This window comes from Dama dama, chromosome 3 (assembly GCF_033118175.1).
Source record: "Dama dama isolate Ldn47 chromosome 3, ASM3311817v1, whole genome shotgun sequence".
NCBI classification, from domain to species: domain Eukaryota; kingdom Metazoa; phylum Chordata; class Mammalia; order Artiodactyla; family Cervidae; genus Dama; species Dama dama.
This window is the reverse complement of record NC_083683.1, coordinates 64,301,677-64,326,476: the sequence shown is the minus strand read 5'-3', so window position 1 is coordinate 64,326,476 and position 24,800 is coordinate 64,301,677. Positions and strand designations below refer to the sequence as shown.

The 24,800-nt window shown below is 39.0% G+C and overlaps 2 protein-coding genes across 3 annotated transcripts in view; one reads left to right on the top strand and one right to left on the bottom strand.

Moving 5' to 3' along the window:
- Positions 1-24,800, top strand: part of XPOT (exportin for tRNA) — a 154,467-nt gene that overhangs the window by 23,893 nt on the left and 105,774 nt on the right. The gene's annotated exons all lie outside the window — the stretch shown is intronic.
- Positions 2,001-24,800, bottom strand: part of C3H12orf56 (chromosome 3 C12orf56 homolog) — a 78,229-nt gene continuing 55,429 nt past the window's right edge. The window contains exons 7-13 of the mRNA XM_061124189.1: positions 21,363-21,469; positions 20,650-20,739; positions 13,747-13,870; positions 11,672-11,746; positions 11,076-11,150; positions 8,670-8,848; positions 2,001-5,594 (exon numbers count right to left, since the gene is read on the bottom strand). Coding sequence (XP_060980172.1) covers positions 5,468-5,594; positions 8,670-8,848; positions 11,076-11,150; positions 11,672-11,746; positions 13,747-13,870; positions 20,650-20,739; positions 21,363-21,469 — 777 coding nt within the window. The 3' untranslated portion in view covers positions 2,001-5,467. The remainder of the gene's footprint in view (positions 5,595-8,669; positions 8,849-11,075; positions 11,151-11,671; positions 11,747-13,746; positions 13,871-20,649; positions 20,740-21,362; positions 21,470-24,800) is intronic.

The window sequence follows — 24,800 nt, the reverse complement described above, 5'->3', positions numbered from 1 at the left end:
ACCACCCAGAAGGAAACTTAATGGTCCCCTTTGCCTCTCAGAATCTTAGGGCAAATATTAATCTTGCTTTCTTTTCTCTTGTTCCACCTCTAGCCCCTCTTAGTTCTCCAAAGTCACCTTCCAAGTAGAAGACAACAGGAAAGGAAAAGAAAAATTTTTTAAAAAGGAAAGAAAAGAAAACCCTTTGCCCCAAGGTTTTTCCTAAACTCAGAAGCCAGAAATCTCTTGATATACAACCAGTACACCTTCAAAACCTTATCTCCTCCAAGTTTTATAACTTTCTCATCAGTCCCTTCTAGGGACTGGCTCAAAGTGGAAGGGTTGAGGGCAGAAGCAGTCTTGGTCCTCTTCGTGTTCATCATATACTATCTGCACTTAAGTTATTATTAACTGTTATTTGTGCTCTGTGATTCCAAGGGCTCCTCCCCAGTAAGGGAGAGTGACAATGTGGACCCTGTTGTGCTTAGACAAATATAAATCCCATTTTAAAAGGATTAGGAGAATTCTGTGGAATACCGTCTAGTCCATTTAAAATGACAAAAGGGAAAATGATTTTATGATTTTAGCCATGTTTAGCCAACTTTTAGGAAAAAGTTGGAAGAACAGATAAGTAAAATACTTATGCTGGTTACAGTGTTTGATTGTGGCCAATGATTTAATTTGGAATTACACTAACATTGATAAAATGCTGTAAATGTATTTAAAATAAATGAAAATGTCCTTGTTCTGTTTACCCATTGCTACCTAATAAACCACCCCAAAACTTAAGAGACTTAAAACCACACTTTTTTTTTTGTTTTTAAGTCAAGCTCATAGAAACAGAGGGTAGAAAGTAGTTGCTAGGGGCTGGGATGGGGAAATCGGGAGAGGTTGGTACTTCTCCAAGCTTTTAATGGTACAAACACTTTCAATTTCAAGATGAATAAGGTCTGAGTACCTGATGTATAACATGGTCACCAGAGCTGATAACACTGTATTATATAATTGAAATTTGCTAAGACAATAGAGCTTAAATGGTTCTCCTCCCCCTCAAAAAAAAAAAAAAAAGATATCTATGGGAGGTAAGGGATGGATTAACTTGAGTGGGGGTGAGGGGTGAGGGTGGGGAAAATCCCTTCACAGAGTACAAGAATATCAAATCATCACATTGTTTACTTTCCCTTGCAGTTTTATTAGTCAATTATACCTCAGTAAAGCTGGAAAAGATCCAACCCTTTATTATATCTCACAGTTCTGTGGCTGGCCTGGGCAGTTCTTCTAGAGGTCTTACTTGGGGCCTTCTCATGAGTTTGTTGTTATGTGGCAGCTGGGCTGGCGCTCCTGAGTGGTCTCCTTCTGCATGTTTCTTTAGCCCATGCTTTCAACTCAGCATAGAAGAGGCACTTTGTAGAATAGCCAGATATTGCGATAGCACTATCCCAGATGCTGGGATATAGTCATGAATAAGACGAATGAGGGCCAGACCCTCATGAAGCTTACATTCTTAAACTCCTGCATTGCAGAAAATAAGTAAGTAAACAACTATAAAGTGAGCTAAGTGATTGGGAGGCCACTTTGGAGTGATCAGAAAAGCCCTTTTTGAAGTGACACTTGACGATCTGGGTGGGGGGAAGCATTTGCTAGTGCAAATGTCCAAGGCTTGGAAGAACTTGGAGGTTTAAAGGAAAACCATAAAAGGCTCCTGTGCTTAGGGAGTAGTGAGTGAGAAGAGTGAGTGGATTAGGTCCCAAAGGTAGTCAGCGGTCAGGTCATTAAGAGTCCTGAATGCCATGGTAATGCCAGGATTTCATCTTGGGTCATGGGAAGAAAAGAGGTTTAAAGTCATACATTGTATTGATTTCCTTGTTCAGAAGAATAGTCCACTCTCACCTTAGAGCAGGGTTTTGTGAAGAGTCAGGGATGAAAACACGGTAATGAAATAGTTTATTGCATTAGGTGATAGAGGTTTAGACAAGGGTAGGGTAATTCAGAGAAGTCAGATTATTCATATATTTTGAAGGAATTTCCAATAAACGCTGCTGATGGATTGTGCTTGGAGGATGAAGAGAAAGGAGAAAACACAAAAGTCTCCCAACTGTCTCTTTTGAGTAGCAGAGTGAATGAAGTAAAATTCACTGAGGAGGAGCCGTCTGGTGGAAGAACAGATTTCTTTATGCGGGGAGAAGGCAGGAAAGAAAATTTTAAATTCCATTTGAACATTTTAAATTATATTATGCCCACTTAATAATTTGTAACTGAACTGTTAATACATGACTTAAGGTTCACCCAAATCTGTGCAAGAATAAGCCATGTTATAACAAAGTGCCATGCTACCTGGGAAATTAGAATTAATGACATGTAATTAAAGTATATGTTCTTAAAGTGAGTTAGTGTTTCTGTTAGGATAATTGCTACCATCGATTGAGGGGGTTTTTATTTGTTTGAACCATATGAGATTGCAGATACTGGTAATTTTGAACTTGAAAATGGCAATGCCATACGGCTTGTCTCTGTATTCCGGCCATAGAACCATTTGTTTACATATGAATGAATGAATATTCACAAAAACCCTTCAGGTAGACTTTCTATTAACTTATGCTTGATAAAATGGAAGTTCTGAAAGAAGTTAAATAACCTGCCGAAAGTCTGCTAACAAGTAGATGGGCAAGAATCAAAACAAGGTCTTGCTGACAAAGCATCTGGACTCTTGGTCACAAGGTTATACCACCCCTATTTCCAGCCAGAATCATTGTGCCTTCCTCTTAGAAGTAAACACAGTGAACAAAGAGAAATCAGAGTGACTTAATACTATTAAAGGTTGCTCAGAAATTCCCATTAAGTGCATTTTTTCAAGAAATTTCTAGCTTCTCTTCTACATTTATCACTGAAACCCCTCTACTGTACAAATACATTAAATAGCAAACAAGTGATTCTAACCTCAGAGAAAATATAATGCCACCGGCTGAAACATGTCACCAGTCAACAAGCTGTGACCACTTTTAGCGAATGCCTTATAGCATGTTTAATACCATATTTAATATCATACTTGGGCATTTCTATACCCTGAAAAGTGGTACTACAAGTGAGTGCGAGTCAGTATGGAAATAAGTAAAATACATCATCAATCATAGAGACTTTAGGCTTTTCCCTCTTAACATAGTTTCTAGATTTCAGTAAAATGAAGAAACTCTTCATATATGTATTCTCACCCTGTCTGTGAATCAATTAGGAACACTATAAGGACAGAATAGCAAAGTCTGCTTGATCAGTTAGTAATTAGCTGTTTAAATCAAAGGTTAAAAAAAGTTTACACGACTGAAAAGCTTTCTGTCCACCCTTGGGAAGAATATTTCCCATGCAGCTCTTGCATTGTGAATGTCAATGAGAGCCTACAGTCCTTGGTGATGAGCAGTAGAAATAGTCACCTAATGAAATCATACTCCTGCTAACATAAAATTGAATTTTCAGTTTAATAATGAAATGAATCTGTTCTTCAATGCTGTATAGATTAGGGGCTGGGTATAATAGCTAGTCCCCAAATTGGTCCTGGAAATAAGGGCGGTATTTATTAATCTCTAAGTTCTCAGCCAGCTTTGATAGTAGTTTAATAAGTACCAAAACCTAAAACTTCCCGGGTGGCTCACTGGTAAAGAATCTGCCTGCCATTGAAGGAAATGCAGGAGACATGGGTTCGATCCCTAGGTGGGGAAGATCTCCTAATGGGGAAAATGGAAACCCACTCCAGTATTTCTTGCCTGGATAATCCCACGGACAGAAGAGCCTGGCAGGCTACAGTCCCTGGGGTCACAAAAAGTCAGACATGACTCAGCAACCGAGCACGCGTGCACTGAATCCTTACTGCTTCCACATACCACGCTGTGTGCTTAAGCAATACCTTTTCATTTAAATCTAACAACCCTCTGGGATGGGTTATACTTTTGTTTTGATTAAAGCTTAGAGATGTTAAGTAACTTCCCAAGGTCCGAAACTAATGGGAGAGAAGAAGCAACACGGACAAGAAGGCAGGTGGGAAAGAGACCCCCGAGCCCCCTGCAGAGCCTCGCCTCTCCTAGCCCAGAGCCAGGGCACCGCCTGGAAGCCGAGGCAGAGCTGAGGTGGTCCTCTTGTCATTCTGCAGGCTGCATACTCATCAGTAGTCAGCCTACTGTCCCGTCATTTTTCCAGTTTCAAGTGTTGCTTGCCTTTATCTTAAGAATATTTTCAAATTCTCCTGTTTAACCATCTCTTGGGAATAACCCCTCATCTGACAGCCCGGGACACTCATAAACACCATTTTGCTCCCTTTTCTGTCACTAGATTAGAAAGCAGAAGACTTGTAATCTTGGATGCATGACAGTGCAGAAGGCTCAGACACTTTCTGGGGCGATGCTGATGACAGCCAGGAGGAAAATGCTTAGTCCAAAGAAAACAGTATTGTTGAAATCAATGTACAACCAGGCACTGAGCCAGGGTAGCAGAGGAATGCACTGCCTATGACAGAATGCTAAGAAGTGTCTCATCACCAGCAGAGAATGTCAGAGCTGGAAGAGAACTTGGAGAACAAGTTCTACCTAGCCTTCCACATAGCAGAGGAGGCCCTGAAAGGAGATCTGGCTTTCTCCAGGTCAAAGAGCCGGTTAGTGGCTTAGCCAGAACCAGAAATCAGATGTCCCGAGTTTAATTCTCTCTCCACTGCACAGCACAGGCAAGTCTGGCTTGGGGGCTCTTTCTTTGGTGCTGGATTCTTCTCTGATTCTCCCTTATGTCAGCTGAAGGAAGGACCCAGTTCCTGAGTTCTTAGAAGCCCAAATCCAATAGCTCAGCAGGGATGCCAAAGTGAAGGTTTTAGTTTACTGCCATAAGATATATACTAAGACATTTTAAAAATAATTGGAAGAGCCATAACTGCCTATAGACAGTTTCTCTTTCATAGAAACTCTACAAGACTGCTCTCATTAGCCCCGGGTTCGTTTAGGAGTGGCAGAATGCATTTAGCTTTGTTGAAGCAAGTCCAAGCTTCTTTCCCCATGATAAATGAGGAACTGACCTTTCTTATAGCTATGCCTGTGTTCTTCTGCTCCTTCTTCCATGAATACTCATATTGCTAGAATTTTTACAGGTGGTGTCATCCTTTTGCCCAGTATTTATATGCCCCACAATTTATTTTTGGATATGTCAGTGGCTTCATGCCAGTCACCATTATTACACCAAAACTCATCAGGGTGCACTTTCTACATTTGCTCTTCATAGGTTTCTGTTTCTTTTATGTCTTTAGGAACTTTTTCTTTTAGAAAAATGTTAGTCTTCAGCAACACTTTATGTCATTGTATTGAACAGTTTCTTTTTTGTAGCAGATTAAAAACTTTAAAGATTTCTCTTAGAGAGGTATTGATGGAACCTTCAAATAAGATCTTTTTTGTAGAATACAGGAATAGCTGTATTTCTAATAAATATTAAGTTGACTTCCAATTAACATTTTATACGCTTATTAACATTTCACAGATTGTTTCTGTTCAACCAATTTCAGAACTTCATGAAAAAGTTGAGTGATAGGTTGGGTAATAGGGTAACATAATGGGAGCCTTTTTTCCAATGCTGGCATGTGAATAAAGTACCTGCAAATCATAACAAGAAACAAAATAGCTTTAAAAACAAGACTTTTCACACCAGTCACATCATTAAATACATACTAACTGGCATAAGGCTGTTGAGTGTGGGAGTTGAACCCACAAGACTGCCAACATTTAGCCCTCCAATCTCCTCCATGTATGACCTAGAAGACCTCTGATGTGTGAGCCTTGCAGCTCACTGAAGCACTTCACTTCAGCAAAGAAAGTGAATTGCATTAATATGTATCAATTATCAAAGCATCAAATAAGGAAGCGAGGACTGTCCTCAGCACAGTGGGAGCTGAGGCTCCTGCCTCTCGTTTTCACAGGCCACACACAGTGGGGAGTGGAAATAAGTCAAGCTGGATTGAGTGAAGCTTGGCCCCCCACCAGGACCAAGTCGAGGGAAAAGGAGGGTTTGTCCCCATGGCCTCAGTGAAAGTACAGTTGACCCTTGAGCAACATGGGTTTGAACTGCGTGGATCCACTTGGGCTTGGATTTTTTTCAGTAAGTATACATAAATATAGGTGTAGAACACTGTACACAAGACTTGTATTGAAGTGGATAGCCTATCCTTACATAGGCATAAGGTCATGTTTAATATAAAATTGATAATGTGTTAGTTTTCATATTACTGTTTCTAACTTTGCTTTCAAAGAATTACATACCATACAGTATGCTTCTCTTTCTTGTAATTGGAGAAACTGTATCAGCCTATCACCACAGGTGTTTTTTTTTAAGTAACAATGTTTCCAATACTGTATTATGAATGTGACTGTAATACTGTGTGCCATAAACATTTTATTATGATTCATTCATTATTGTATAAACCAGGTTACCATGAAGCAATCATATTGCCGCTGCTTTGTTACCAATGCTTGAACTGTTATGCCTGTACATAAATATAAATTTCTCTTTCACATTATCTTTTCATTTCTTTTGCCTAGTGACTGTAATATGTGTAACATCTACAGTGCTTTGTATCATATAAGACAATATTAATGTAGATACTTACAGATAGACAGTTCATCTTTTAAAGACAACATGAACTTCCTATATCAATAAATATGATTTTCTTAATAATATTTTCTCTAGCTGACTTAATTGTAAGAATGCAGTATATGATACATATAACATACAAAATATGTATTAATAAACTTTATGTTATCAGAATGGCTTCTGGTCAAAACTAGGCTATTTGTTAACTTTGGGTGGAATCAAAAGTTATATATGGATTTTCAATCATGTGGAGTGTGGCACCCCTAGCTACAACACTGTTCAAGGGTCAGCTACTATAGGAAAACACCAGGGAAGAGACAAAAGTAAGAAAATCTTTAGCTAGACTCTTGGACGGCTTCAAGCATTGCTTCTCAGCCCTGGACGCACATTAGCATCACCTAGAGAGTTTGGTGCCCAGGCTCCACCCCAGACAAACTGAACAGTTAGAGCATTTCTATAGGTGAGACCTGGGTATCACATGTAAGAAGGATAACACTAGGGACAAAGAGAGGAGACAGCGGCAAACTAAACAGTGCGTTATCTGCCTAAGGGGCTAGCTGCTTCTGAGCCCTGGCCAACTATTGTCATGTAGGCATGTGACACTATTGTTGCCATTGTTCTGATTTTTAAATGTGCATAACTATTTTTAAGACATTGATTTACGTGACCCATGCTACAACACGGATGAACCTTGGGAACATCATGCTAAGTGAAAGAAACCAGACACAAAGGCCATATGTTGTGTGATTCTGTTTGTATGAAATGTCCAGAACAGGCAAATCCATAGAGACAGAAAGTAGATTAGTGGTTGCCGGGTGCTGGGGTGTGACAGCTTTATGGGTAACTTTTGGGAGTGATGAAAATGTTCTGCAATTAGATAGGGGTGGTGGTTGCGCAACACTATGAAATATATTAAAAGCCACCGAGGGAATTCCCTGGTGGTCTAGTGGTTAAGACTCTGTGCTTCCAATGCAAGCGGCCCGAGGGCGATCCCACATGCCACGTGGTGCAACCAAAACGAAAAAATAATAATAATAATAAAGTCTTGGCAGTTCCCTGGTAGTCCGGTGATTAGGAATCAATACTTTCACTGCTGTAGGCCTGGGTCAAAAAATAAAGTCTTTAAAAGTAAAAAAGCTACTGAATTGCACCCTTTAAAATGTTTAAAATGGTGAATTTGATGCTATATGAATTTTACTTCAAAAACAGTGAGGAAGAAATTAGGTCACGTGCACCAACTCATAGCGGGACAACCAAAGCCCTAACCAGAGTGGAACCTATGCTATAAAACCACATGGAGGAAAAGCAGGATTGACACTGGCCTGGTAAAAGTTTTTAAAGCAAACCTTTAGGCCACAACACATGCCTTCCCATCCTTGTACGTCTGTCTCCGTCCAAAGTAATAACAAAGCTACGCCTGCTGCACCCTCTTCATCTTAAGTTAGACACAACCTGGGTTTTGTTTTGTTCTTTCCTTTAAAGGTGCTAATGCAAAGCTAGACCGCTAAGAGCATTTGGCTTTGCCGGCCTATAAATAGAAGTAGGAGCCCCTGAGGTGCAGAACAAGCTGGCTGATGAAACAATCCTCTCTGCTGTTTCTTTCTTACTGTTTTGTTATTGAATGTAAGAGAAGGGTAAACGAAACAACAGAAAAGAAAACTCTAATAGCTGCATTCATCATTCCTGCTTTATCAATTGTTTTTCTTTCCCAATGGCTGGGTTAATTCACAGACAATTATATTGTCTCCTCCAGTACGGTTTCTTACTTTCAGTTACTCACATGTTAAAATCATTACCAGTTCTGCGAAATAGATGCTGGTTGCGATAAAGACAGTGAGAAACAGTTCTTCCCAGAGAGCTTTGATGATTCACTGGTCTCTTCTGGCCTAGGATTGTACTTCAAGTAGCAATAGTTCTTAGACACCCCCCCACCCCCAAATCCTACTATTTTGTCAAAGTAAAATATATTCAAAACAAACATTAGAATTTCCTATTGTCACTTAATCTTCTAAATATTGGGCTGTGTTGTAGTTTTGGACGAAAATAAAAAATGAGTGGATTAGAGTCAGACTTTTTCTTACCTGAATTCTTCTCTGTAGTTGTTCCTAATATACTCAGCTAAAGTCTTGCTGTATTGCAGGCAGCTCTTGAGGATGTAAAACTGCTGGTACAACAAGACCGCTCTGCCGGGACTTAGCAGCTGAAATGAAGCTGAAAGGCCCTTCACCACTTGTTTCACAATACTGGCCACAAAAGTAATCTAGACAAGGGAAACACAGTTACACACATGCTGCATGCCCCCTGCAAGGGCACCTGTTTAGCTGGAATCTCAACTAGAAATCTAGGCTGAAGTCCTCGCCACCCTGACATCAATGCCCTTGCAGTGGGCCTTTTGCCATCTTTCATCCTGACATGCTTTATGGTCACGGGCTGGCCACATGCTCAGTTCCTTTGGTGAACCAACCCTAGAGGTTGATAAGAAAACTTTCCTGTCACTTGGAGTTCTTAGGAGCCCAAATTTCACACAGTAGTTTAGATGATGAGGCCTGCAGACACCCCACATAAAAAGTAAGGGTCTTGCATTGTGCACATATGAGCTACTGTTGCTGGGAGTGACTGTAACTTTACAACACTCTTTGAAGTCGGCCTGAGACTGGTTAGAGTCCATGTCTGCTAAAGGACCCAGGTTCCTGGCTCAATCTCTGTATGAGGCAGTTGGCTGTAACTGGCAAGGGTACCCTCTGACTGCAGTCCGGTTTTTTTTTATAGATATATGTCACAGAGGTCTGGCAGCTGGATTCCCTAAGACAGACTCAACATCAAAATAGCTCAAAGCAGGAAACCGCTGATGGTTAAAAGAAGCATGTTCATGTATGGAAAGAGAACATAATACCACATGTCAATCCTCCATTAGCAACAAAAATTTAGTTGGCATTACTACCTTTTGAAAAGATTTCCAATTAAATCTATGTTGACTACACAGGCAAATACATGAATGAATAAAGGGGAAAGTAAGTTTGGGGAGATGAGAAGAGATTAATGGATAGAGCCTTTCTTAGAGTTAATTCAGCAGATATTTTATTTAACAGCTATATGTGCCTGGCACAAAACACAGAGCTCCTACCCTTATGGCCCCTGGAGTTTGGGAAGAAAGACACTGACTCAATCATGATAGACTAGGTTATGTGATGGTAGTAAATCTCACAAAATATCAATGCTTTGTTTAACACAAGGAAGGTTTATTATTTGCTAATGCTGTGTGTTCCTTAAGGATCAGTAGGGGTTTCTGCTCATTGTAGTCACTGGTCCACATTCCAGGGCCATATGGAATGTTACTAGTCACCCTACCAGAAGAAAAAGAAGGCAGGCAAGCATGCACTGGCTCCTAAACCTTTGGACAAGAAGTGACATAGGTTACTTCTGCTCACATTCCACTGGCCAAAGCAGAACAGAGACCCACCTAATTCCGAGTGGGTAGGGAAGTGTACTGCTACTCCGTGCCTGAAAGGAGAGAAGCCCAGAATATATATGGGCACTAACGGCTACCACAAGGCAGAACCAAATAATAACACCAACAGTGTAGACTGCAGCAAGTCCTATGTAGAAAAGGAAAAAGCTGCCAGGCTCTGGCAATGTGTGCCCATGATGGAAGACTCTGATATAATCAGAATGAGAGATTCGTCACCTCCACCCCACGCAAGGAAGGGGCACTGAGGCCTGAAGGACGAGTAGGAGTTAAGTAGGTGTAAAAAGAAGAAAAAAGCACTTCAGGCAGACAGACAGAGGGAATGGTAAAGACCATGTGATGGAGCTGGGAGTGCCAGGGTGGGTAGTGGGTATGAGACCCACGTAGCTGGCAGAGCGAGGGGCCAGATGAGGCTGGAGGATCAGAACACGCACAGCCTTGGAGGCCACAGTAGGAAGATTTTAGTCTTCATTTGTTATGTCTTCATTTATTATGAGCACGTGATTTAAAGCAAGTGATGACATAATCAGATTTTTTATTTTGAATAGATTCCTTTGACTGTCGTCTGGTGGGAAGACAGGAGAGACCACGTAGATGCAGTTAGAGTGTCAAGGAGAGAGATGGTGATACTACAGACCAGGATGGCGGCTGCCAGGACAGAGCGGCCACAGTACTAAACGCGTTCTACTCACACTCGCCAACTCACACTCACTGTTTAAGATGAACGTGCATGTTTTTCACTTAATTATACAGCCAGTGTTTTAAAATTCTGTTTCCTACATATATCTTCGGGCTTTTCATTAAATAGAAATCGCATTTAAGATGTTATTTCAATATCTTAAACATTCAGGCCCCAAATAGAAAAACATTTTATTTTGACTAATAAAATGATCAAATGTACATTTTCTTCTGTTTTATAAACTTGACCCGTTCTAGAGAAATAGTCATTAATTAAGCACAAGAGCATCTGTTTCAGCAGCCTTGAGTGATAGTTTTGTTTCTGCTTCTGGGAGGTACTCACTATGGGAGGACAACTTTGTAGAAAGGATATTATCCAGCTAATAGCAAACTGTGCTGACTCCAATCCAAGATTTCCCTAAAACAATGCAAGGAAATAAGCAAGTTACATTCATGAAGTTCAAATGTAGCTAAAAAGATACTCATTTTCAAATACATTTTATCCTGATTAATCAAATCCTTAAGATCTGTATTTAGGAACATAAGCTAGATGAACACGTAGGAGCAATAGTAGTCCTGTCATTTAAATCACCCAATTTTGGAGACTATCTCTAATAGAGGCATTTTAATTACAGAATATACATATCATATAACAGGGTTTCCCAGGTGGCTCAGTGGTAAAGAATTAGCCTGCCAATACAGGAGACGCGAGTTTGATCCCTGAGTTATGAAGATCCCCTGGAGAAGAAAATGGCAGCCCGCTCTAGTATTTGTGCCTGGGAAATCCCGTGGACAGAGAAGCCTTGAAGGCTGTCATGCATGGAGTCACAAAAGAGTCAGACGTGACTTAGTGACTCCACAACAACAGTATATATCATATAATGATCATGACATGTAAGATAATGGCACAATACAGTATGTATAATAAAACCACTGTACCTGCTGAAAGACAAGAAGTATCTCATACAAAAGTGCTGTAGCTGTGTCTGTATATTCCAGGGTAAGCTTCTGTAACTAGAATTTTAAATAGTAATCAATGCGGTATCATTGGCTGAGCCAGAAACTAATCATTTCTTCTGGTTCTCCTTAGGTATTTATAAAAAGAATTTATGATCAATAGGAAGTATTAGTGTGGTTAATTTTCTTGTTCTGTTTGATTCAATCATTCTCAAAAAAGTGGCTCTCATAAAATGACTGCACATATAATAATGGCTAAGAAAGTGGGTCAGGAAAAGAAGATACGGCCTACAGAGTACTGACGTGCAGAAAAAGGCCCACTCATGTGCAGTGTCCTTCAGATCAACCGTCCTGCTTCCTTTCAAGAATGCAGAAATAGACTCCCCAGGACTGAAGTAGGAGCTTCTCCAGGGAATTAAGTCTTATGCCCAACTTGAAGGATAACTCCTTCTGTGGTATGGGTAAATGTAGAGGTAGAGACATTTTGTTGTTGTTGTTCTCAAGAAATTCAAACAGTTGGTGAAGCTGTCTCCTAGCCCACAGGCCACTTGGTGCATATGAGGACTGTGTCTGCAGGCATGCTATGGGCCCCACATTTTCCCTAACAGTACTCTTTGCAAAGAAGACTTCTAGTTTGAAACCACCTGCTCTTAGACCTTGGAACCAGAATTTATATAATCTGCTCATGGCTTCACTCATAGCCCAGGTGCAAAAGACCAGCAGGTCCAAAAATGGGAAATTCAGACCTGTCTATACTGCTCACTGGATGTTTTCATATGGAAATATCAAAGGCAAATCAAATAAACTAATCTAAAACCAAGCTCATTATTTCCCCTTTAAACCTACTATATCTAATATTAACTCTTTATATTTTTAGGAACTGAGTTTCCTTAAAATTTCTGGAATCTTTCCTCTTCACAATTACCATCTTCCTTTTTTCATTTATTTATTGAACAAACATGCATCAGACACAGTAGTCATTGGAGTCCCATACTGTACTAATGGAGAGCCACAGAAACGTGGTTACTGCCCTGGTGGAATATACAATCTAGTGGGGAACAGATATCAATCTAATAATCACATAAATAAATGCACAGCTACAAACTGAGACAAGGGCTGTGGAAGAAAGGCACCGGAAGTTAGGAGCGCTCTAAAAAGAAAGCCTCGTGTTGTTTGGGGGTCAAGGAAGGCTTGCTTCTTGGCCCCCATCATCCCTCAGCTGGACGACAGCACTAGCTTCTTACCACTTCTGTCAGTCTTGTTTCCATCCTCCTCTTTTATCTCTAATCCACTCATCCCACTGTTGAAATTGGTACTGCAGATGCTCCATATACCGTCTGTAATAATATTTGATGTTATATTTGACCAATTAATGCCTGTCTCTTCAACCTATGAGTGCAGAAGTTGTGTCTATTTTGCTTTTTATTTGCAACCTGCTGCCTAGCACACTGTTTAGCTCATAACAGACACTCAATAAATGTTTATTAAATAAATGAGTGAATTTAAGAACTTTCTAAAACATAACTCTGATTGTGTGTTCAAGAACTATCAAATCATGTCCACCCTTTAAAGAAATTCTGTGTTGGCCTCCTCAAAATAAACTAATAATAACCTGATTTATTTTCTCAGAGTAAGTACATTATAGGCACTTTGATACCTCTAATGTTTTAGTAAAACTTTAAAAAAACAAGTAATGCTAAGTTTGCACTACTTAGGTAAGGAAATGATAAACTAAGACAAGAACGTTAACCCTGATATATCTCTAAGACAGTGTTTTTTTACCCATTAGACCCCTGCTGTGGAATTATATACATAAATATTTTACAGAGACAGATATAAACAGATTTATCTAATATATACAGAATACTATTTTCTCAGTATGCATATTTTAAAACATATAAAATGGATATAATATTGACGAATAGCTATCTAAGTTTTGAGGTTAGTAACAAAATATTAACTTTGATTTAACTATGTTTATATATTCTAAGACTCATGGTCCATATAGAAGAACTCCTATATATTGTAGTTCATCTATTCCAAAATTTTCATCTCACCTCAGCATCAAAAGACATCTCAACTAAAGTTGAGTCAGCCACCAACTGGATGTCAAACACAGGACATGATTTTGGAATCTGAGGCTCGCTAATTAAGATTACCAAAAGGTTAAATAGTATTCCCCTGAAAAAAAATAAAGGCAATTAGTGAGTTAAGTTCAAAAAGAAAAACAGTGACACCAAGTTTGCAGGCACTGAGTGTAATTATATTGAAATGTATGAAGCACTGTGGACTGTTTAATTGAGGTATAATTGATTTATAATATTAGTTTCAGGTATACAATATAGTGATTCAAAAATTTTATAGATTATACTCCATTTTTACTTATTAGACAATAGTGGCTATATTCCCTGTCTTGTACAATATATCCTTGTAGCCTATTTATTTTATACCTAGCAGTTTGTACCTCTTAGTTCCATTCCTCTGTTTTGCCCCCTGCCTTCCCTCTGCCCACTGGTTAGAGCACTTAAGCTTGTTCTTTATATCTGCGAGTCTGCTTCTTTTTTGTTAGATTGACTAGTCTTATTTTTTAGATTCTACATGTAAGTGATATCGTAGAGTTTTTTGACTCTAGAAACCGTTTGTAACAAACCATTTCAGAGGTTTATTGTTCCACTAAAGAGCACTAGCTATTAGTGAATAAAAGTAGTATTAAACTTCAGGTCTTTCAAATGCAGTGTACAGTCCCCTAACATATACTAATAACCCTCTTAAATGTTACTGCATACTTGAGTAATATATCATGCTATTTGAAAATAAAAAGGCTCACACACACAAAAATCACAATTCAAAATATGCTTCCTGAGAAGCTGGGTCAATAATCTGATTTTCATATGTATATTACAACCCCTGTAAGGTAAAAAACAATTTGAAGGCAGACCATTAGAAAAATCTGTTCCCTAATTGAAGACAATATCAGAGAAGCTTTGACAGAGAGGAGCAATAAAAGAATGTACATATAGGAGTATATAAAAATTCTCTATATTCTTAAGCATTCCTTTCATAATGGAATAAAGAAGAATATAAACAATCTTCAGTCAGTTCAGTTCAGTTCAGTCACTCAGTCGTGTCCGACTCTTTGCGACCCCATGAATTGTAGCACGCCAGGCCTCCCTGTCCATCACCAACTCCCGGAGTTTACTCAAACTCATGCCCATCGAGTCAGTGATGCCATCCAGCCATCTCATCCTCTGTCGTCCCCTTCTCCTCCCGCCCCCAATCCCTCCCAGCATCAGGGTCTTTTCCAATGAGTCAACTCTTCGCATGAGGTGGCCAAAGTACTGGAGTTTCAGCTTCAGCATCAGTCCTTCCAATGAACACCCAGGACTGATCTCCTTTAGGATGGACTGGTTGGATCTCCTTGCAGTCCAAGGGACTCTCAAGAGTCTTCTCCAACACCACAGTTCAAAAGCATCAATTTTTCGGCGCTCAGCTTTCTTTATAATCCAACTCTCACATCCATACATGACCACTGGAAAAACCATAGCCTTGACTAGATGGACCTTTGTTGGCAAAGTAATGTCTCTGCTTTTTAATATGCTGTCTAGGTTGGTCATAACTTTCCTTCCAAGGAGTAAGCGTCTTTTAATTTCATGACTGCAATCACCATCTGCAGTGATTTTGGAGCCCAACAAAATAAAGTCTGACACTGTTTCCACTGTCTCCCCATCTATTTCCCATGAGGTGATGGGACCTAATGCCATGATCTTAGTTTTCTGAATGTTGAGCTTTAAGCCAACTTTTTCACTCTTCTCTTTCACCTTCATCAAGAGGCTTTTTAGTTCCTCTTCACTCTCTGCCATAAGGATGGTGTCATCTGCATATCTGAGGTTATTGATATTTCTTCTGGCAATCTTGATTCCAGCTTGTGCTTCATCCAGCCCGGCATTTCTCATGATGTACTCTGCATATAAGTTAAATAAGCAGGGTGACAATATACAGCCTTGACTCCTTTTCCTATTTGGAACCAGTCTGTTGTTCCATGTCCAGTTCTAACTGTTGCTTCCTGACCTGCATACAGGTTTCTCAAGAGAAAGGTCAGATGGTCTGGTATTCCCATCTCTTTCAGAATTTTCCACAGTTTATTGTGATCCACGCAGTCAAAGGCTTTGGCGTAGTCAATAAAGCAGAAATAGATGTTTTTTCTGGAACTTTCTTGCTTTTTCGATGATCCAGCGGATATTGGCAGTTTGATCTCTGGTTCCTCTGCCTTTTCTAAAACCAGCTTGAACATCTGGACGTTCTCGGTTCACGTATTGCTGAAGCCTGGCTTGGAGAATTTTGAGCATTACTTTACTAGCGTGAGAGATGAGTGCAATTGTGTGGTGGTTTGAGCGTTCTTTGGGATTGCCTTTCTTAGGGATTGGAATGAAAGCTGACCTTTTCCAGTCCTGTGGCCACTGCTGAGTTCTCCAAATTTGCTGGCATATTGAGGGTAGCACTTTCACAGCATCATCTTTCAGGATTTGAAATAGCTCAACTGGAATTCCATCACTTCCACTAGTTTTGTTCGTAGTGATGCTTTCTAAAGCCTACTTGACTTCACATTCCAGGATGTCTGGCTCTAGGTCAGTGATCACACCATTGTGATTATCTGGGTTGTGAAGATCTTTTTTGTACAGTTCTTCTGTGTATTCTTGCCACCTCTTCTTAATATCTTCTGCTTCTGTTAGGTCCATACCATTGCTATCCTTTTTTTTTTTTTCATTTCTGTCCTTTATAGAACCCATCTTTGCCTGAAATGTTCCCTTGATATCTCTAATTTTCTTGAAGAGATCTCTACTCTTTCCCATTCTGTTGTTTTCCTCTATTTCTTTGCATTGATCGCTGAGGAAGGCTTTCTTATCTCTCCTGGCTATTCTTTGGAACTCTGCATTCAAATGAGAGTATCTTTCCTTTTCTCTTTTGCTTTTCGCTTCTCTTCTTTTCACAGCTATTTGTAAGGCCTCCTCAGACAACCATTTTGCCTTTTTGCATTTCTTTTCCATGGGGATGGTCTTGATGCCTGTCTCCTGTACAATGTCACAAACCTCCGTCCATAGTTCATCAGGCTCTCTGTCTATCAGATCTAGTCCCTTAAATCTATTTCTCACTTACTAATATTTGAGGCTTCCTAATCTTTTTACAATCATTTAAATCATTACCATGATAAGTTTACCAAAATTCTAATAAAAATGCAATTCCCCTCCTTTCACCAACTCAAAAAACAAATCTAGTTCTCATATCTGCAAAAGAAGTTAGCACATTGTCAGTTACCACATTGCTCAAAAAAAGCAGGATATGTCCTCCAGGATATTTGCTAATGTTTTATTCAAGCTGTTTTAAAACAGCCAGTCTATTTTCAGAAGACACTTCCAAAATCAACAAAATACTCATTTAGAAGCTTTCCTGATATTAAGTTTGAATTGACATTCCATTCACTGTAATATTTAATTATAGTCCTTTATTTTCAGCAACAGCTTCTTTTCAAACAATCATATATCCTAGGCTAAGGGGAGGAACTCTCAAATTCTGAGTCACTTACTGTGGTAAGTTGAATACATGAATTCAACCATAACAATATTGAAAAAAAGGAAGGATTATGGCATATTTCAAGAATACAATGAAGTGGGTTGAACTAATAAAATCTCTACTTATGAAAAAAATACAGAGGAAAATGCTGAAATGAATGTTTTTTATTTGCTCAAATGGATTTAATTTTAAATCTATCCCTTCTGCAATCTATCCCTTCTGCCAACTCAATTTAAAATCCATTAAGTCAATAATGGATAAAAGAAATTTTATTCTAAAATGGTATTTCATCCTGACTTCTTATAATAGACACCTTAGGGTTGACATCACACCCTTAAAAATGGTACCAACATTTTGATACTTTTATTATTTAGATTGTTATTATTTCCAATGTAAGATTTTTTGAAATGTATTACAGTATCTTAAAGTAGAGACTTTGAAGGGCACACTCATGGTCTCATAAGTCATTCTGTGTTCTTTGGTAAGCAGAATTTTAATATGGCTTCCAAGATTTTCATCCTGTAGTATATACACTCTATATGATCCCTTCCCTAAAGTATGGTCAGGACCTGGGAACATATTAGGCTTTCATTCTCATCATTAAGTTGTGTTAGATGAGAAAGGTGAAGAAATTTTGCAAATGTAATTAAGATTCCCAGTGAGTTGGCTTTTGAGTTAATCAAAGAGAGATTATCCTGAGTGGGCCTAAGCTAATGAGGCGAGTCCTTTAAAAGAGAGTTTAGGCCTTTTCTGAGCTCAGAGATATTCTCCTGCCAAGAAGCAAGCTGTCATGAGTTTTATAGCTGTAAGGACATTAATTCTGCTAACAACTACCCAGATGAGTTTGGAAGAGGGCCCCAAGCCTGAGACTGAGCCCCAGCCAACCACCTTGATTATAGCCTTGTGAGACCCTGAGCTGAGGAGCCAGCTAAGCTGTGTCCACAGAAACTGTCAGGTAATAAGTGTATGTTGTTTGAAGCCACTAAATTTGTGGTATTGGGTTGGTCAAAAAGTTCGTTCGGGTCTTCCTGTAAGATCTGTGGAAAAAGCCAAATGAACTTTTTGACCAATCCAATAATTTGTTACATGGCAATAGAAGATTATTAGTTGTATTAGACATTTACCATGCTAGCTAATAGTACAGATAACATGATCTGACCACTATGAATATCAAAATTGACTGAAAAGTTAGTATTACAACCAGACTGTACTATAGCAATATAATATACGTAACAAAGGACGTGAGAAGAATTTCTCATATCAGGAAAGAAGCTTGATAACAATAGGGCTGATGTGGCAGAACCAAGTTAAGACAGAGCAATTAAAATGCAACACTTTACCACAGAGATTGGTAAGAATGATTTTCTCCAATTGGGATAAAGAAAAGTAGAGACCAAAAGGTGGACAAAAAGGGTAACGTGATTTAGCAATAATTTCAGTGTGGGAGAAGACATAAATATCAGACATAACTTTGAATCTCTCTCTTGGATATTGGGGAAATGGCAGTATCGTCAACTACATAAAGAAGTATGCAGAAAAAAAAAAAGTATGCAGAGAAAATAGCAGTATATTTTCCTTGTATGCTGTAGAGTAGGGGTCAACAAACTATGGCCTGCCAGCCCAGTAGCCCAGAACCTGCTTTTATAAATAAAACTTTATTGGAATACTGCTGTGCCCTTTCCTTTGGAATATTGTCTATGGCTGCTTTTGCGACAATGGCAGAGTTAAGTAGTTTCAACAGAGACCATGTAGCCTTTTGCAGAAACATTTGACCACCCTGCTGTGAAGCATAGTATGCCTATAGTCCTTGACACATAGCAAGTTGCTTAAGGTATGCTAATGACCATTATCAGTAAAATTTATTTGCAAAAGTCTCTAATAAATAGCCTGGACAAAATAGTACTAAAATTTCTTATTCTTCCTTCTGGTTCAAATGTTTCAGAGTCCATGGCGCTCCTCCTTCTTCCACCTTATGACGCAAAAAATGTAGATAAACATTTGATTGAAAGGGTGGGAGGAAATTAAGATTTTAGCCAGACCATTGTCCAAGGATATAATTCATAGCCTATAAATCTCATAAAAAGGTCAAACAACTAATATGCAAGCACACACTTTCTGTGGCCAAGAATGCTGTCGTCCCACACTATACATTCTCCCATTCTTCCTTTGAATAACAGCTGTCCCATTGCCATCTAAAGTTTAGCTAGGCACACAGAAGTCCAACCATAGACACATTTTTGCAGCCTTTTTTTGCGGCTAGAAATGCTGTATGCCTAAAATTCTCACCAGTAAAAGGAAAGCAAAACTATTATGCAGTCCATGGGGTCTCAAAGAGTGGGACACGACTTAGTGACTGAACAACAACAACAAAAGTCTTCTATGCCTTGCTTTAAAAAGAAATTTGGAAAGCTGCTATTATATAGCACAGGAAGCTCAGATGGGTGCTCTGCGATGACCTAGAGGAGTAGGATTTGCAGCAGTGGGGCAGGGAGAAGGGGAAGCAGGTGAGAGGGAGGTTCGAGAGAGGGGATGTTTGTATACTTATAGCTGGTTCATGTTGTTGTACAGCAGAAACTAAACCAAATTATAAAGCAACTATACTACAATTAGAAAAAATAAGTAAATAAAAATACATTCCTAACTAAAAAGAAGAAATTTCCCTGCCCTTCGTGATTCCCACAGGGTGTGATGAAGGCAAGAAGTTCAGCCAGCTAACCATGAGGACAAAGATAGCATATGATAGAAGACAGTAGAACAACAAAAGGGAGGAAACCTAGGTCTCTGGCTGATCTTAGAGCAAAAAGCATGGCTCTTTACTCTGGCTAATATGTAAGAAAGATGTAAATTTCTCTCTTCTTTGGGACACATATTTTGGAGTAAGTTTATTACACCTCTTACCCTCCAATATTCACTCCAAGATTGTGCGCATGCTAAGTCGCTTTGGTCGTGTCCAACTCTTTGAGACCCTATGAACTGTAGCCCGCCAGGCTCCTCTATCCATGGGGTTCTGCAGGCAAGAATACTGGAGTGGGTTGCTATGCCCTCTTCCAGGGGATCTTCCCAACCCAGGGATCAAACCTGTGTCTCCTGCAGCTCCTGCATTGCAGGCAGATTCTTTACCACTAAGCCACCGGGAAAGCCCCTTGGTCTTCTTCAGATGACGACAAAAGATAAACTTAGGATAACAAAATCTTTGTGCCCTCAATAATCAGAGAGAACTCAGTATGCACCAATTAATCTGTTCATCACAGAAGGAAGTGAGAGACAAAAGAGTTTAATATATTTACAAAGGGATCAAGCAGAGAAGTCAGAGAATTATGAGTTCTGGAAGACACTCGAAAGAGTAGTTAGTGGGTTGCAGCTACAAGATCTCAATTTTTGAAAGGCCTTACTTCTTAGCTGCTAATATGTTCAGGCGCAATGACTCAGTTTCCGTTTCTCTGAACATCCGTCCCAGAGTCTGTATAATTTCAATGCACACCCTGTAAAACAGAGGAAAAGTGTCACAGAAATGGCATGACTTCATTATGAGTTCAGAATTTCACAAAATCAGTAATCCTTAATAGAGTTACATTCAGATCCCCATTTAAAAAAATGCATAGGAAGGAAATTCTGTATATCAAATTGCCAACATTGGTTGCAAGCCTATTCTGTGATGGCTACATGGTAAGCATTCAAAAATATTTGTCGAATGAATAAATTAATAAGTGCATGTCAGGATTACAAGTCATTATCATATTGATTTTTGTACTTATTTTTTGCAAAGTTTTAATGATAATCACACTATTTTAAAACAAAATTTAATCATTTTAACTGTTTCAAGTAGGTAGTTTTTCAAAATTTCAAATGTAAAAATGGGGATAAGTGAAAGGTGTCTTTCCTTCATACACTGATTTTTTTCCCCTTTGGGAACAGCCAGGATTACTAGTTTCTTGTGTAGTTTTTGACCACACAGTTAGAACAAAATAAGTACTATTTTTAAAAATCTATGTGAAGCAAAATTTGCAGCACTATTTATCATTAAAACAGTACATATTTTGCCCAGTGCCTCCCATTTATTTAACATCCTAGGGAAAAAATATCTGATTATCCAGTTAGTACTTACACCAGCTCATCAGCCCTTTGGCTTCTATTGTGAAGTACATTCTTATCCCTAGACTCTGGCAAGTATTCATGAAGTTTGTTCACTAGGAAATAGAAAAGGTCACTGGTCTGTGAAAGCAAGCAGGAAAGAAATGGTAATTAAGTTCAGTTCAGTCCACTCGCTCAGTCGTGTCCGAATCTTTGCGACCCCGTGGGCTGCAGCATGCCAGGCCTCCCTGAGTTACCTGTTGGCAGAACTGTCGATTCTTCCATAATAAAAATAAGAAATTATTTGTTCTTTGATTAGGGAGAAAGGGATTTACAATCTTCTCTCATTAACGCTAGCATAACCCAAATTGAAAACATACTTTTACTTACAACCAGGAGACCACTGTCCTCCTGAACAGAGCCAGAGCTAAAACTGAGCAGGTGATGCTGGGAGATGACTTCACCTTTAATATTGAAGATCATCCAGAAGTAGGTATATAATTTAGGCAAGTCATTAAGTCACCTTGGAATAACAATGTTAAATGGGGGCCACTATATATCCGGCCTTTCCAAAGTAATATGGCTTTTGTGAGAACATGACGAAATAATGTCTAGAAAAGCACTCACTGTCAAATGTTTACTAATTCAAAAACAAATGAATGGCAGTGCTACAGCCTGTGAAGATGGTGCAGAATGGTTTTAACCCTTCTGTTAAAACAGTGGAAATGTAGATTGCCATTTCTGCCAAAATAAACACTGACTTAAGAGTGGGGGAACCAATTTTTTGTGTGTTCCTATCCAGTCTCATGAGATAATCGAGCACGACAATAAGCACTGGCCCATGAAATCAGGCAAGTTGGTACTAATGAGAAATAGGATGTAACCGCTTCTGTTTTCTATCCCTCTGTTGTTCCTTTTCTCCCCAGAACTTTTTCATTTACTTGTGGCAACCTAGACTCCTTGTTTAGACAGGTACATGTGTGCTCTTATTTAGTTAACGTGGCATGAGAAGAGGCTGGGATGGCAAGTGGAGAATGGGAAGGAGAAGAGGGGCAAATGGACACCTTGGCCCACTGAGAAGTGCTGGGATTTACCCAATGCCCTGATAAATTAGCAGAGGACGGTAGCTTTACACGCTGACTCTGGAGCCAGGCTGCACGCATGCTCAGTTGTGTCCGACTCTTTGCGACCCCGTGGACTATAGCCCCCAGGCTCCTCTGTCCATGGGATTCTCCAGGCAAGAATACTGGTATGGGTTGCCATTTCCTCCTCTAGGAGATTGTCCCAACCCAGGGATCAAACCCATGTCTTCTGCATTGGCAAGTGGATTCTTTACCACTTGAGCCACCTAGGAAGCCCAGTTCTGGCAATGGGTAGCTGCAGGATGTTTGGCAAATTACTTATATATCCTATAACTCTTCATCTCTAAAATGGGATTCATAGAATCACTTCGTGAAGTTGATGTCAGGATTAAATAAGGCATTATTTGTAAAGCCTGAACAGTACTCAACATATTGTACGTGCTTAATAAATATCAGTGATTATTGTAATCGCCCACCTCTCAGTGGGTCAAGAATTTTCACATTTAAAATATCTTCCACCTACTAGCAACAACATGAAAGAATATCAAAATTATGTCAAAAGAAGCCAAACACAAACTCCAGTACAATTCCATGTAACTGGAATTCTAGGAACAGCAAAATTAATCTATGATAGAAAATACAATAGTTGCCTGAGGACATGGGTCAGAGGAAACTTGAGTGCCAGAGGGCACAATTTAGCCCTAAGAGGTGATAGAAATGTTCTAAATCTTGGTTGGGTGGTGTTTATACAGGTATATACATTTGCTAAAGCTCTTTAAACTGTATGTTAAAACTCTTTAAACTCTTAAAATATATGTGCATTTTATTATATGTAAACTGGACCCCAGTATTTCTCCGAAGAAGATATACAAATTGCCAGTAAGCATGGGAAAAAATGCTCAACGTCACTAACCATTAGGGAAATGTAAATCAAAACTGCTAGATACACCCTAACACCCATCAGAATGACTGCTTCAAAAAATCAGTAAATAACAAGTCTTGGCAAGGAGTGGAAAAACTGGAGACTTTATGCTCTGTTGGTGAGAATGTAAAACGGTACAGCTGCTGTGCAAAACAGTATGGGAGTGCCTAAAAAAATTAACAATAGAATTACTATATGATTTAGCAATTCTGCTTCTAACTGGGCTCCAGAAAGAATCGACAGCAGGGTCTTAAAGAGATACTTACACATCCATGTTCATAACAACATTATTGACAATACTTAAAACATGGAAGCAATCCAAGTGCTAATCAGTGGATGAATGGATAAATAAAACGTGGTATTACATGTCTGGAATATTATTCAGTCTTAAAAGGAAGGAAATTCTGACATATCCTTTAACTTCAGTGAATCTGGAAGACATCATGCCAAGTGAAATAAGCCAGTCACAAAATGATAAATGCTGTATGATTCCACTTACACGGATAATCAGACTCATAGAAGCGCAAAGAAAAAGCATGGTTGCCAGGGGTTGTGGGAGGGGAAATGAGGCGTTTTGTTTATTGAGTATAGTTTCAGTTCTGTAAGATGAAAAGAGGTCTGGAGATGGATGGTGGTGATGGTTACACAACATGGATATGTAACATTGAACTGCACGCTTAAAGATGGTTAAGATGGTAAATTTTATATGTTTAAAAACTGAAGGAAAAAAACCATGAATAAAAAATGAAGGGTTGGCAAAGAACATATCTAGACAACTCTTTTGGGACTTCTTTGGCAGTCCAGTATAGTATAAATACCTTTTCTTTATAAATATCACTCAAGCTCCCAATGCAGGGGACACGGGTTTAATCCCTGGTTGGGGATCTAAGATCCTGCATGCCACGTGGTTTGGCCAAAAAAAAAAAAAAAAGAGAGAGAGAACTCTTTCATTCGTTCACTGAACATATTACTATTTAATCCAGCCATGTGGCAAGTACTATGCGAAGTAATGCAAATGACATCTTAAGCAAAACAGACTAACTGGACATGATATCTGTACTCCTAAAGCTTTCAGTTTAGTCAGCCTATGAAAAAGTGTTTTCAAATTTTAAAAGTTTTATTGTAATAGAAGAATAAAAACTACCTAACAGAGGAAAATTATACCCCAGTGAAGTTGATTTTTAAAAGGGAAAATGATGCACAGCTGATCCTTCAACAACAAGGGGTGGAGGTTTGGGGGGAGTTAAAAGTGCTCATCCTCTTCACCATCAAAAATCTGAGTATAACTTACGGTCAACCCTGCATATCTGTGGTTCCATACCCATGGATTCAACCAAATGTGATCATGTAGTACTGTAGTATTTACTATTGAAAAAATTAACATATAAGTGGGCCAAACAGTTCAAACTAATGTTCAAGGGTCAACTATATATATTACTATAATTATATAATATTATGTTGTTTATTA